The following is a 15232-nucleotide window of genomic DNA, read 5'->3' as shown; positions in this document are numbered from 1 at the left end:
TTAAGTTACATATGGGCAACTTATAACTTTAACCTTGCAAATATGGATAAAACATTCTAGCATTTACAATTTGGTTATGATCAGTCGAAGGAAGGTGTAGGGGGTGAGTCACAGAAGAGCGCTTTTTCATTCAAGCAAAAATATGAAGTCTTTCTCAGAAATACTCAAAAGGTGCTGTACAAACGTCACCAAAAAGGTATGGTGAATTATTAATGTAATAAGGCGTTGCAGTCCTTTGTACAGGCGCACATTATAGATATATCAGTTACTGTTTACAACGCCTAAAAATAGTTTATAATTTTGCAAACATTTAGCAATTTTGAAAAATCTGCTTCTGGTTAGCTAAACAGTGTTTTCAAAACATCCTTGCATCCTTGTGAGGTCAACTTGCTGATCATAAACATATGGCCTAAAAATAGAAATATGCTGCACCGATCCAAATTGAAATAGTGCTGTAGGGAAGCTATTTTTAAAGCAAACAAGAGAACAACGAAATACTGATGCTCAGAACATCTGAAATGCTTCAAACATTGCTCAATAAAATGTTCCTTCCTATGAATATTTTCAGGTGCGGTTATCGTGTGAGAAACAAAGCCATATGGCCCTATAACTATATTGTTTTGCAACTAGTGCCATCATATGTTCTGATATGGTCGACAAAGTTCCAGGTAGTCAATCTATGCCCACATTTCGTCATCACAAGACTGAAATCCTCTCACCCCAACTAACAGAAAAGAATTCACCCAAATGAACACAAAGGCTTACTAAAAACAAACATTAATACAGATACATAGTAAGACACTAAGAGCCTCATTACGAGTCTAGCGGCCCACGGACTACTAGACTCGCAGGGAGGCGGTCTTCTGACAGCCTTATTATGACCAGGGCGGTCAGGCCGCCCTGGGACCCCCGCAACTGCCGGGGATCTGACAGGGATCAGTGATCACTGGTGGTGGCGCAGCGGTCTTGAGGCCGCAATATGCTTGGCGGGACCGCCGCATACTGCCAAGCATATTACAAGTTTCCTCTCAGCTACGGTTTTCATGGCGGTGAGCCTGCCATGAAAACCGTGGCAGAAAGAAAATAAAGGTGGCCCTTCAGGGCGCCCTGTTCCATCAGGGCCATGGGGTACATGCACGGGGGAACATATTGTTCCCTCCTGTGTGCATGCCCCCAGTGCCTGCCCGGCATGGACTTCCGCAGTCTATGCCGTACAGGGACTGATTTTGACGTTCATAGGCACCTCTGTGGGAATGCCAAAGACCCGCCCGCCCGTCAGACAGGAGAAAACTCCTAATCTGGCGGGCGTTTCATCCATGGGTTTGGCGGTACAGGAGCGAGGCATTCCCGCACCACCAAACTCGTAAAGAGGCCCTAAGACATATGCAGTCAGGTATATAGGCGCAAAACCCTAACCGAAACAGACAGACTTGAATTCAGGGAGTCATCAAATGCCCAGATTTACCTTTTTAGTAGTCCAGTTTACAAACTTCAGGTAAAATCATTATGCAACCAGATACTGCAACCGTATGCCCATGTACTGCCTTCATATTCATACCCCCAGGTACTGCAGATTTCTTTCAAATGCAGCAGACATGGTTGCACGCTGCGTCTGGCTTCCAGCTGTGCACATCACTCGGATGCACGAGTCATGGACAGCACCACACGCGGATATTTAAACAGTTGAGTAGTACATACAGTAAATGGTCCCAGACCATGCACATCTTCTATCATTTGAGCACGCTTCACCAGCTCTGCAACCTCTGGATTTGAGCCAATAGTAGGATAAATCTGAGTAGTATCGAATGGGTACTGACAGAGGGACTTCACTGAATATCCCCTATTTAAACACAAAATATGGGCCAAAGGTTGATATCCGTGTTTGGAAGTCGATCACACTGTGCATTGCCACAGAGTGCATCATGTGTACCCCTCCGATACATATCAAACAGCGCCTGAAGGCTTGTTGGTGCGCATGTGTGGGTAAGATGGGTCATGTTAGGTGTAACATGTTAGTTGTATTGTTGACGTCAACTCAGTAAATGTTCACAGGCCATACAAAGTATCCAACACTGAAATGTGGCAAGTTTGGAGCCAGTTGAACATTGTAATCTATGTTTTGTATTTGAACTGTAGTCCCAGCACTGTGTGCACCACTACTATGCAGCAGATATGGTTTATACCTGAAAGCAGCAGGCTCTTTTTGTAACATCTCAGCAACATATACAACAATGCCATGAGGAAGACATTGTTCATACTTCAAGCATTTGTAAAACATGGCAAGAATGTTGAGTTTGGATCTTCTAAATGTGCACACAGTGAACTACTGTAGGCTGCCAAGTGAGGGTATTGTGTGGTAGATGTCCAGGTCATACATATGCAGCAGATGAACATAAAAAGCGAGATACACCAGAGCGTGCCCCCAGAGCTGGATTTTTTGTACCCATCAGGTACAGTAGTGACCAACTGCCAAAGATTGCATGCTGTGTGTGGAACATCTGAGCCGAAAACAGGGTGAACTGTCTGCATTACAGACAAACTTTTTAAGGCCTGTAACCTTCTGCCACTGCTCAGAATTAGTGCTTGTGCAAGTTACAAACAGTATACGGCTGCAGCACATAAACTGTTTGTGTACACTGTGTCTTAGAGGGTTAGCAGTCAAAGTTAGTCGACCGTGATCAGAAGATATTTCATCATATGTAATTCAAATGTAATTCATTAGCAGAGTTAAGTAAATGGAAAGTTTACTTGCTTAAATTACATGCTAAGCTAAGTGAGTAAGCTCTATCACGGGACACATCATACAATTTCACTGAAAAACTTCCCCTGTGAAACTGCAGATCCACAGAACATTGCATGTAAATGTAGCCACACCACTTTATTCCCTCGCATCCTCCCCAAATTGCCAGTTATAACCTGGCACCACATTACAGGTGACGTTACCAATACCTATAAATCAAAGGAGGGAAGGAAGAGCTCAATGTTTTACCGAGGTCCTACACCTATGCTCCTCCCAAAGATAAACTCAATAATTATCAAGGTCGGGGTAGCTCCTCATAGGCAAGGTGGTCTTGGTACAATGGTGCATTCAAGGTCGGGGTAGCTCCTCATAGGCCAGGTGGTCTTGGTACAATGGTGCATTCACGGACACACTCAAAATGAGTGGTGTGAGCCTGCTTAGCTGGACAGTGAGGTGACAGTTTCTCACAACAAAAGCTCAACAGGCACTCAAAAATCTATATTATCTAAATGGTGCCTCTATGTGTTTCGAAATTTCAAAAAAATAAATAAATAATTTTTTTTGAGGAGTGCCTGTTGAGCATTTGTTGTGAGAAACTATCACCTCACTGTCCAGCTAAGCAGGCTCACACTACTAATTTCAAGTGTGTCCGTGAATGCACCATTGTACCAATACAGTAGATACAGATCCGTATTTGTAACAACCTGTCGCATGTGCTTTTCCACCTTTTGTGTCCCGCTCATCTAGGTGGAACTGCTGGCCTGTAACCATTCAGGTGCAGGTTCTTGAACTTTGAACAATCATCCTTTATTAGAAAGGAGGCCTCAAGCCCATGATAGGGGCACCAAGTCAGTATTTTCTGGTCCTGACAAAGTGCCGCCCAACCCTTGAGGTTACCAGGCAGGAAACATGTAGATCATACCTTGTTAATAGCCATTCTGGTGCTTGAAGACCACATGATGGCACCACTGTTATTACTTAGTCCTGGTACCCTTCTCCTAAAAATAATTATCTTTAGGATGATGAAGCATGACACCCTAACAGGTGTGTGAGGGCATCAAGACCAGATCTTCAGGTCTCCCTACGACAGGAGTATCAGCCACGTGGTTTAACCCCTTGTGACCACCTGGCTTACGAGGAACTACCCCAACCTTGATAATTATTGACAATACAAATAAATCAATAATGCCTTTACTGACAACTCCAAGGTTGAGGGCGCTGCAGAAAAACTCCATCCCAAAATGGTATAAATTTTCGAGCATACCACTAGCGATGTAAGTTATGAACGGTGAGGAGAGTTTTGTGACTTCATAACTGGCGATTTAAAAGGTTTTTGAGGTTCTTTGGTTAAAGTTTTGAAGCAGTTCAGAGAATTTATTTGTGAGGAAACAAGGTGTGAGAAGAAATGGAGGAAGAACAAAGACAATGGTGCGAAAAACAAATAGAAACAATAACTTGGAATTCATATATGGTGCTACTCAATAACAATCTACAACACTCAAGAGCAGGGTACATAACATTTTTCTCCCTCAAACCTGCAACTATACTTGGTACAGGCTCTACCAAACTGTGATGAAAGCTTCAAATGTCATTGCTTATATACCAGACACATTGAGGCGTCTCAAACAAATCAACTATCAGCAAGAGAAATGGCAGGAGAGAGAAAAAAATGAAACTAAAGTGCCAACATCTTAAAGGACAGAAAGTACCGTAAGAATTAGCGAATGGTCAAAAAGGCAGACAAATCAAAGAGAAAAGACAGCGCACAGAAGATAATAGAGAACGTGCAAAGTAAGGAAACGAAAAAGAATTCACCTGTATGCATCCGAGGTGCCCATGCTGGGCTGCTACATGAACTGCACTATTGCCACAATGGTCCACTTCATCCAAAGAAATTCCCTGTTCTTGCATAAACTGGAGTAGCCACAGTAGGATCTTTTCCTGTGTGAGTGAAAAAGTAACATCCGTTAAACTAAGAAAGAACATCAGAAAGCATTTTAAAAAATCCCTCCATTTATAATATTTATTGGCACCAATGATAAGGCAGTATCCTATAGCTTGCACATTTCCTGCTGAAGTATATGTGTGTGTATATCAATATATAAACATATATATATCATACTGTTAAAAACACAATACTATTTGATTACATAGGGCATTCAACAAACATGTACTTTTGTTCAATTTACTTTTTTTACGAATGGAAAGAGCCCCATTGCAACATTCACTTTGTAGCTACAACTATCAAACTAGTGCACAGACAACTGCGGAGTATCTAGACATTGACCGTGAAAGACTGCCGAAAGGCTGCAGAGGTCGTCTTGTCCTCGTCCAAAATATGACACTTCGGACCCAATTACAAGTGGCCCGGAATAATCTCTGTTATTCCCCACCCCCAGAATTACCATTAACGGTGGTCCTCGCAATCCCAGGGGAGGCGAGATAAAAGATTCGCTGCTTTGGGGGAACAGCACGTGAGTTAGTGTTTCCGCGTCATTTAGCACGATTTTCCATAGTGCTCCAAATGAGGCTTTGGCTGCTTTGTTCAACCAACATCTATATGTGAAACACACAACGTATAATGCCGATTCGAGTTACAGAGCCCACTGGATTAGATGGCCCTCAAATAATGAGAGTTTTAGTTCTCCTGTTCTACCACAGCAACACACTCCACTTTCACGGAGGTAAGGAGCAAACTACTGGAGAGTTTAACGGGCCCTCGTCCATCACCCTGGCCTTTGTAAACGTGTACACAGAACAGTGCAAAGAGAAGGCACCAGCTGGCCAGGGCAGGCTGATAGTGAAGAGCTCTTTGATGGTCCTGTGCTGGGCGGACAGAGGTTTCTAGAATTCCAAGGCATGCCCACAGAGGCAGAAGGATACAAAAGACTTGACTTTAATATTGTTTGATCACTCAAAAGTCTTAGAGGTGGAAAGCTGGCCCATTTAATATAAAAAAGGGAATTGTTTTAAACCTAGAATTTAATTCAGTGCTAGGAAATGTTGTACATTTTGTTTTTAAAAACTCATTAGCTGTGTTGAGGGGGGCACATCATTCACAGAATAACTGTTCAGCAAGGAGTATGGAATCACCACTTCCCAACAAAAGTATTCTAGGCTTTGGTGCCAGTGTGGGCGTGCCTTACTGCCAGGGTCTGGTTAGGAGCGCAGTCTACACTGGGAGGTCCTGGTGGAAGATGGGGCCTCCATGCACACGTGTAAAACGCCTGCAAGGCAATTCTGTGGTCGGAAAGGTACCCCGGGCAATAGAGCCAGAATACAACTCAAAAGTGGCAAAGAAAGGGAGACTTTTTAAGGCGTCAAGTCCAAGTGAAAGTAACTAAAGGTCGTAATAGGAATAATTAAACCACTATACGCTAACTGACATACTGTGAAAAAAGGGATCGGTAAAACATGGCTTCATTTGAGATTGCTTTCATTTTCGGGCAAAAAATACAAATTCAAGTTCCCAGATTCAGGGATGACAGATTTTTATGTCCATAAATGACACTTCTTACTGCTGAACATCCACCACACTAGTTGTAGGTTTAAGAGAGGTGTACCGGTGTGGCCACAGGGAAGGTAGTGAACAGCAACAATGACGCAGCGTAGTTGTCTTCCCAAAACTTCACATTGGTTTTCCACAATCAATTTGCAGACTTTCACTTACTAAAGAAGAGCAAGGCTGTCCCATCTTTCAGCCTCAGCTCTCAGGCAGTGGTTAGAGGCGGCAGACCCGGAAGCTGAGATCAGACGTGGACCAGGGTTCGATTCCCCGCCTCAGCGGGTCTCGGGCTCAAAAATTCCACGGACTCGACAATTCTCGCTCCGGTGCCTACTCGACTCACGGGGTCACACTCTGCAACTCTGGGCAATAGCTTGCTTAATCTCCACTACGGCCCCTCGTGGCGGGATGCCTGGCTTTCACCTTGTGAATACCCTGCCGGGGTATCTCACAGGGGAATACCAGGACGGGTTCCCTAAGCAAGCGCCTTGAGACCCCTGGGTGATTCGTGCGCTATATAAATCGAAATACATTTACATTTACATTTACAAAGAAGGGCTTTTCATTACGACCTGCTGCTGTAATTGGAGCTATTTGTTTAGAAACCAGACTCATTTCTGGTTTTGCTTATTTCCTCATACTAACTATGTTATGGCATTTTCACACAAGGTCCTTTGTAAACACACTGATACTACAATATTAACCGGTTAAAGGCTTGCGGGCTGGCTGATATACCATGTGAGTAGAGAATGACCAAAAACATGCTTAAAGATAGGATTACTCAAAGTCGTGATATATACTACAGCTGCTGATCAGCATGCCCTGCAGAAGTCTGCCTAAGATTTGTTCAAGGAGCGCCCAACAACTATTTAATGTGTTGGTACATGGTATATTCAAGAACCCATATTGAGCTTTGTTTAAAGTAGTTGACAGTCTCTGAAAAAGGATGAGCATGTATGTTTATGTAATGAGGGTGAAGACACAGTACGTGATGAACTTTATTCTATGAAGCTAAGCGGTTCTAAATAAAACGTAATGGTCTCTGCCCCAAATAATCAGGAGAGTGAGGGTAACCAGGAAAGACTGCAAATGTTATTTAGCCTACGAACATTCAGGGAATCTCAACCACTTGGACACACTTAATGTGAATAATAACAGTAAAAAGGTACTAACTCCTAAAATGCCATTAGTACATGACAAAAAACGTTCCTAAGGTCACAAATAATGATTCGAATCGTTTGTAATCGTAAAACGTTTAGTACATCCGGCCCAAAGAGAAACGGGATCCGCAGTAACAATCAGCGGGCTGACCGCGGATACTTCTGCAGCATATCTGAGGAGGGTTCCCAATAACTTCCATAATCCTCACCTTCCTGCTCTCAGGAGGGGTGTCCACCACTCAGAACCTGCAGCTAAGGAAAAATAGTGCCTCAGGGTAACTATGGCTGTGCAGGCCGGCTCAGTGGCGTAACACATTTTTTGGGGAGGAGGGGAGCTGCAAAGAACATGAAGGGGGGGGGGGGGGGGCACGCTTTGGACCCAGTCAGGACCTCTCAGGTCAAGGGGCATGCTGCCCATGCACAGTGACAGAGGGGGCCCTCTGGAGCTCACCCTCCCCCCCCCCACAACGCCCCTGACAGCCAGATGACGAGGCAGGTCTAGTCCCGTTCAGTATCTTAAACTACACACTTGACCAAATAGTAATATACAACATTATTTTCTTGTTAAAGAAACATAAGCAGCGAAGTTCTGGCAAAGAACAAGCACCAGGCAGGGTCACAATTACGGGAACTTAGCTCTCATGCTTAAGCACAACTGGAGTGCAACAAGGTATTTTTACAATGGTCTGAAGCCACGACGAGAGTGTCAAAGGGCCTGTTGGTGGCCAGAATTAAACTTTCAATGAAATGCAATTGGCCGACTTAACCTGTCAATTCACCCTATTATCTATTTATTTATTTATTTAAAGTTTTATATAGCGCGAACAAGATCTTTGCAGATATCAGAGTGCTTTACAGAAACAGTAGGTAGGATAAACAAGACTCTTAAATCAATATGAGATTTCGTAGACAGTGAGATGCAAAAATAGGGTATCAATCATACAAGAGTATACAGAGTAATAACAATCAAGAAACAATAATATGGAAGCAGTACAATGTCTAAACGGATAAGATTATAGCACCCCAGAGGGTGAGTAAACACAATGTTGAAAGCAAAGTAGTAGTCAGTAGTGGGTGCGTTGCAGGTTATTGAGGCACTCAAGTCCTAGTGTACAACCCAATAAACAAGTTGGAAATCAATAGTATAGCATCCGTGCAATGAATTAGATCCAGAAGCAGACAAAAAATGGACTGACATAGATAAGTATTCAGACAGCCGATAATGTGGGAGCCAAATACTGTCATTGTTCCAGTATCAATAGTGTTCAGGTGTATTTAGCCATAAGGATGGCCTTCACCTCTTTCTTGAAGAGTATAGTGGACGGGATAAGCCTGGTTTCTGGTGGGAGTGCATTCCAGATCCTAGGTGCCATTCCAGAGAAGGAGCGTTTGTATGTTTTTTCCTTCCGGAATCTCCGTGGTTTCAGGAGGAGAGTGTTTGTGCTTCTGTTGGATCTTGAGCCTCCTGATATGGTCAGCTTATGAGAGAGGTAGTTGGGTGCCTTGTGGTGTACGGCCGAGTGTGTCATACAGGCAATTTTCAACTGAATTCTGGCTTCAATAGGCAGCCAGTTCAGGGTTTTTAAGTCAGGGGATATATGCGAGTGTTTTCTTGAGCCAGTGATGAGTCTCGCGGCCGCGTTCAGGGAGGCTCTTAGGGGAGCCGTTGTTGTCAGGGGGAGCCCGCTGAGAGCCACAATTCCGTAGTCTATGCGAGGAATGACTAAGGCTTGTACCACAGTTTGGAAGTCCTTGGGTGGTAGGAAGGGTTTGAGTTTTCTCAGCGTGTTGATTTGGAAGTTGGCTCCTTTAGTTGCTATGCTAATATGCTGCTGCATGTCGAGATTGCAGTCCAGTGTGATGCCAAGGGATTTCGCTGAGTCCACGAAGGTGGGTTGGACATTGAGTGCGGTTAGATGATTGAGCCAGGTTTGGGTGATGGCCTTTTTCGCAGGAGGAGAGATCAGAAGGAACTCAGTTTTCAGAGCATTTAGTTTGAGGTGATTGTCGGCCAGCCAAGCTTGGGTGTTTCTTAGTGTGGCATTCAACAGTTTGATGTCTTCAGGGGATTGAAGCTTGAGGTAGAGCTGAGTGTCATCGGCGTACATATGGAAATGTACCTTAGAAGATTGAAGCAAGGTGGTGAGTGGTTCCATGACGAGGTTGAACAATGTGGGGGATAGGGAGGAACCTTGCCCAGTGTTACTGGCACAGGCGAGGACAGTGCGTTGTTGATCTTGAACCTCTGAGAACGGTTGTGCAGAAAGGACGTGAACCATTTGAGAACCGTCCCGGATATGCCCATTCTGGTATTTAGGAGATCCAGTAGATTCTCGTGTTTGACCGTATCAAATGCTGAAGAGAGGTCAAGAAGGATGAGGAGGCAAGACTCATTGTGATCAAGGATTTGGAGGGCATCATCTATTATGTGTGTCATGGCCGTTTCCGTGCTATGCTTTGCTCTGAATCCGGATTGGTGAGAGTTGAGGAGGTCAAACTGCTCAATGTGTTTTGTCAGTTGGAGTTGTACGCATTTTTCTAACAGTTTTGCTAGAGTGGTGATATTGGTGATAGGACAATAGTTGTTTAGGTCGGCCGGGTCAGCTGTGGGTTTCTTGAGTATAGGCGTGACTTGCCCAATCTTGAGGGAGTCTGGGATGAGCCCTTGTTGCAGGGAACAGTTGATGATTTTAGTCCAGAGTGGGAGGAACAGGGGGGTGAGGACTTTAACAGCATTGGCAGGTAGGGGGTCTGTGTGATGATTGGCGGGTTTCAAGGTGACCAGCAGCTTGTGAATTGATTCTTCGGAATAGGTGTCGAAGGACGTCCATGAAGCGTTGTTTTTAGCATGAGTGTTAGTTATGCATATGGAGCCGGCGAATCGACTTACATCCTTGATGAGATCGCTTCTTATAGTGTTGTTCTTTTGCTTGAAGAAAGCAGAGAAGTCTTCGCAACTTGGGATAGCCTTTGTTAAGTTGTTGGGTTGTGGAGGTTGCGTTATGGTTTTGGTTTTGACTAACTCGAACAGTTTTTTTGGTCGGTTTTTAGCTTGATCCAGCTGTTGGCTAAAGAATATTGATTTCGAGCGTTTGATTTTTCTGAAGTAAGCGTTTCTCTTATTCTTAAGCGTTCTAAGGTTCAGCGCTGAGGGGTCAGATCTCCACGCGCGCTCAGCTAAGCGCATCACGCGTCTGTCTTCATTGAGTCTGCCATCGTACCATGGGTTCGAGTTCTTGGTGGAGACTCTCTTCAATTGCAAGGGTGCGGCTTCGTTGATTATTGTAGACATGGAGTCTAGGTAGAGGTTGGTCAATGAATGCACATCAGAGACGTCCGTCGGGGGAAGAAGGAGACTGCCTGTGTGGGCAGGCAAGGACTTTGGGTTAAGGTTCTTCAGGTCCCTCTTCCAAATCTTGGTTTTGGCAGGTTGCGCCGGGTTAAGTTTGACCTTTTCGTTGATGAAGAAGGTGATGATGTGGTGGTCTGACCAGTCGCATGGTTCGATTGCGACTAGTTGGGTAGAGTCTTCTTTGGCGATGATAAGGTCAATGATAGAGCCTTTTTCATGTGTCGGACCGTTGCAGATTTGGGTGAGGTCAAGCGCGTCGAGGAAAGTCTTAAGGCTCTTCACCACAGTGTCTTTCTGGTCATTCCAGTGGAGGTTGAAGTCTCCCAGGTAAATTTGATTGAGCTGTCGACCGGCGTTGGTGGATATCGTGTCCATTAGTTGTTGGGAGAAGATGAAGTTGTCACCAGGTGGGTGGTAAATAACATGAAGGGAGCACACAGGTTTGCCCTCACTAGTAATATCAAGGCAGATGAGTTCGCAGGAGGAGAGGGAGGGGGAGGGGCCTTCAGTGACAGCTAGGTTGCTCCTGTAGATGCATGCGATTCCCCCGCCCGTCTTGCCATTCCTGTCGAGTCTAATAATGAGATAGTTGGGGGGGACTAGTATGTCCATTATAGGTGTGGATGTTTCAGTTAACCACGTTTCAGTCAGAATGGCTAGATCAATGCCCCTTGATAAGATGAGCTCCGCGATGCCAGAGGAGTGTCTCCGGGCCGATCTGCAGTTGAGCAGGAAACACTTTAGTCTAGGGGTGAGGAGGGTGGGAGAATGTTCTAAGGAGAGGGGGATATTTTTGAGATTACAGGGGACAGAACTTCTGTCGCTCAGTGTGGGTGGCCTGAGGGGATTTGTGAGAATCGTGGGTATGGGGAGGTGTGTTGTGGGTGAGCGTTTTGTGGGACCTGGGCCATAAGAGCAGAGTAGATTGTGTAAGTCTCGGCCCGAGAGGGTGTTTAGGGTGCGACGGGACGGCCAGTGGCCTTGCGATCAGGGATAGAGGGCCAGCGCGGGGAGAGCAGGGTGGAACGGTTTGAGGGGCGAATGGAGTCCTTGTTGGGCGGGGAAGTGTAGGGTAGTGGGTGCCTGGGGTGGGTGAGAAGAAGTTCTTTGATGGTGTGGAGCTCTTCCTTGACTTGTAGGAGGGTGGAGATGATCATGTCCAGTGTTGGATTGGGGATGGAATTGGAAGTGAGAGCAGTGGGTGAGTGTTTGAGTCGGGTAATGGGGTGGGAACTGGATCGAATGTGACGGGATGTGCGCGCGATGGAGCAGGGCTCTGCGGTCCGAGTAGGTGGGGTAGCGTTAGGAGGAAGAGAGAGTTTGTGAACAGGGGGCGGGGATGAGGACAGGGGGCGGTTGATAGCGTGAGTGATGGCGCTTGTGGAAGGCGGTGCGGGTGAGTTGGGGGATGAATGTAGACTGGAGAAGGAAGGAGTGACAATAGGGGGGTGAGGGCTAAGAATGGGAGGGGATAAAGGATAAGGGGTTAGGTTGAGGGAGGTGGTGTGTTCCGTGAGTCTGGCCGATGGGGTGGGGTAGTGGGGAGTGAGAGTGGGGGGGGAGAGGGGGTGAGGGTTGGTCATGTCGCGGGGCGCGGGAGGTATGCTCAAGGTGGTGGAGGTGGGTTCTGCGCGAGTTGTGTGAGGAGTGGGGTGGGGAGTAAGGAGGGTGGGGGTATTGGGGATGTGTGATGGGGGATGATAATCACCAATGCATGAGGGGTGTGGCGAAGTGAGATCGGATGGGTGATCGATTACAGCAGCATCTGCGACGTTCGCAGAGGTTGTGTGGTGGGGGGTGAGGAGGGTGGGGATAACGGGAGTGAGCAAAGGGGGGTGATCTTCGCTAGTGCATGGAGGAATTTGGGGGATATGAGCGGGTGGTATGCAATGGGAAGTATGATCAGGAGGGTGACTGATTACCGCGGATTGGGGAGGGGAGAGCTGTGAGATGTTTCTCAGCTGTGATGGGGTGCGGTTGGTGTATATGGGGGAGAGGTCTATGTCTGTGATTGAGAGGTGTGGGGCAGCTACAATAGGTCGGTGGGTGATTAAGGTGCAGGGGGTAGAGGGGGAGAGATCTATGTCTGTGATTAAGGAGTGTGGGGTAGCTACAGAAGGTGGGTGGGTGATTAAGGTGCTGGGGGTAGCGGAGAGGTGCGTGTCGTTTTGGGGCTGAGCTATGTTAGCTGGGTTGTGATTGGAGGCTGTGCGGTTAGGGATGTGAGGACTGGGGGTGCTGTGAGTGGGGGTCCGTGGGTTGGAGAGGTGCTGTTTGAAGGTGGGGAACATGTTGTCTAGTAGTTCCAGGTTCCTGTCTGTGGATTGAATTAGGACAATCCCGTTATTGTAGATAGTGATGGTGGTTCTGCCTGGGAAGAGTTGAGATGGTGTGATGGAGAGTGTTGAGCCATGAGCGGATTTCCTGGTAGAGGAGACGGTGAGTAAGGTGCAGAACACTTTTCTCCATTGGACTCTTCGTGTGGTGTGGAAGATGATGTCAATATTCATGGATCCATTCACCGGTGAGAAACAGAAGACAAACCATAATGCCCCCTCTGTCACACACCTCGGTGAGCAGGGAGTGCCTGCGATTGTGATCTGTTTTGCTTTAGTTTAGCTAATAATACATTTCCCAAAAAATTACTTTGAGTAAACCCACTATATAAATATCACTTGTTTTAATAATAAAAAAAGACTTAAGCCCTGAATAAAAATATTCCGATTGTTGAAGAAACATTACAGAACAATCTAATACAGCTGTACCTAACCTTTTGACTTCTGTCAACCCACATTTATTGATTACTGGAATCCAGGGACCCCTAGTGAGTCATTTACTGGAAGCCGGGAACCCAGAGTTTCAGCAATTTGAATGATTTGAACCTCAATATAATACACAAAAATATAGAAATAAGTATATACCAAACAAATGCTGAAATATTTTGTTATTTTCACAAATATAAAAAAAGTTTTCACATTTTTAATTTTACTTACTTATATGTATATACTTAATTTTAATATTATTTAAATTTGCACAACCCACGTGGACTGCCTCAGTAGGCCTCACAGACCCCAGGGATCCTCGGATCAAGGTTAAGAACCACTGATTTAGTGTAGCTTCAGAGCCATAGTAAACTGCGTGGGATTCAACCAATGGATTCTACTGTGTATTTTGGGCGGTAACAAACTCTAAATATGGACCATAAACATACTCTTGATCAAAGTTGTAACGAGGGATGTTTTGTTTCTAAATGCTATTGTTGGACGCAGGCAAATGACAATGCCTCAAACTCAGCCTGGTCCATCTATCATATGAGGAGATGATGCCCAACTCTTCAACAAATGAATCAATGAAATCAAAGTGTAACGGGTGGGAAGGCGGAGCTAAAAAGTGCTGCTCCAAGAAGGCACCACGCCAACACAATTTAATGTTTCAATAAAATGCAGTAAGCGGACCTAAAACTGGCATTAATAACATTGAACATGTGCTAAAAGCATCCAATCCTTACAAAATACAGTCATTCTTCGGACAGCTGGAGGGCAGACTGCCGAGAACCCACCTGGGCTGCATAAGGATCAATATTCAACACAGTCTTTTATGGGGAGGACGGGGGAAGATCGACCAGTGATTGAAGGACCCCCGCTACACTTTAATCCCCTACAGTAAACGGAGTAGAATCCCTGCTGGGGCCATGCTTAAATGTAGGTATGCTGGGCAGATCTGGCCTCTGTTAGGATAGAAGGAGCAAAAAGAAATTTGGCGCTCTCACTGCTACTGTTGAATAAAATGAAGCAGGATGGCGTCGCTTCTGTATTCACGGGTCAGCTCCTGACTGCAGACCAGCCAACTCACATAGTGCCATCATGTGTTACAAAATTTCAGCTCCCCTCACACGGTCACCCAGTGAGGAGCCGAATTCATACAGTGGTGGGGAAAACGAGCTGAAATCCACTGTAGACAGTGGATTTCCAGCTCGATTTTCAGAGGCAGTAAGCAACCGATGTACATTAAGAGGCGTGATAACACACCAGCACATCAGCGACAGCCTCAATGACCATTTGCTTTTTTTGTGCTTTTTTGGCGGGTGAGAGGAGCTTGGCGAGGGGCACAGACCGGGCCGGACTGGCCGTTGCGGGGAACCGGGCAATCCCCTGGTGCGCCGCAAGGGTGGGGGCCGGTTTTGGGTCCCTGGGGGCCCTTTGGTGGTGTTTGGGGTGGCCGAGCTCTTTGCCAGGGCCGGTTTTGGTTCCCAGTCCGGCCCTGGGCACAGAGCCGCTTAGGTAGCTCTCAGCACGGGTCCGGCCCGTCCAAGGCCCAGCTTCCTCCTTAAATTAATTTGTAAGTTGGAAGGCATGTGAATGATAGCATCACAGTAGTGAGTGGACTCTGAACACAAACATCTCTGCACCACTCCCAACACCTCCGAATGGTGACAAGTTGCTTGTTGGGTTGTTGTTGTTGGTGTGTGGCAGGAG

At 45.9% G+C, this 15232-nt stretch overlaps 1 protein-coding gene across 4 annotated transcripts in view; it reads right to left on the bottom strand.

Annotated features, from left to right (window-relative positions):
- SNCAIP (synuclein alpha interacting protein) overlaps window positions 1-15232 on the bottom strand; it is a 401816-nt gene that overhangs the window by 73537 nt on the left and 313047 nt on the right. For all 4 annotated transcript variants that reach the window (XM_078675567.1, XM_078675566.1, XM_078675568.1 and 1 more), the window contains one exon: window positions 4556-4681. In XM_078675567.1, coding sequence (XP_078531693.1) covers window positions 4556-4681 — 126 coding nt within the window. The remainder of the gene's footprint in view (window positions 1-4555; window positions 4682-15232) is intronic.

This window comes from Lissotriton helveticus, chromosome 2_1 (assembly GCF_964261635.1).
Source record: "Lissotriton helveticus chromosome 2_1, aLisHel1.1, whole genome shotgun sequence".
Classification (NCBI taxonomy): domain Eukaryota; kingdom Metazoa; phylum Chordata; class Amphibia; order Caudata; family Salamandridae; genus Lissotriton; species Lissotriton helveticus.
The sequence above is the reverse complement of the archived record's forward strand: the minus strand, read 5'-3'. Positions and strand labels throughout refer to the sequence as shown.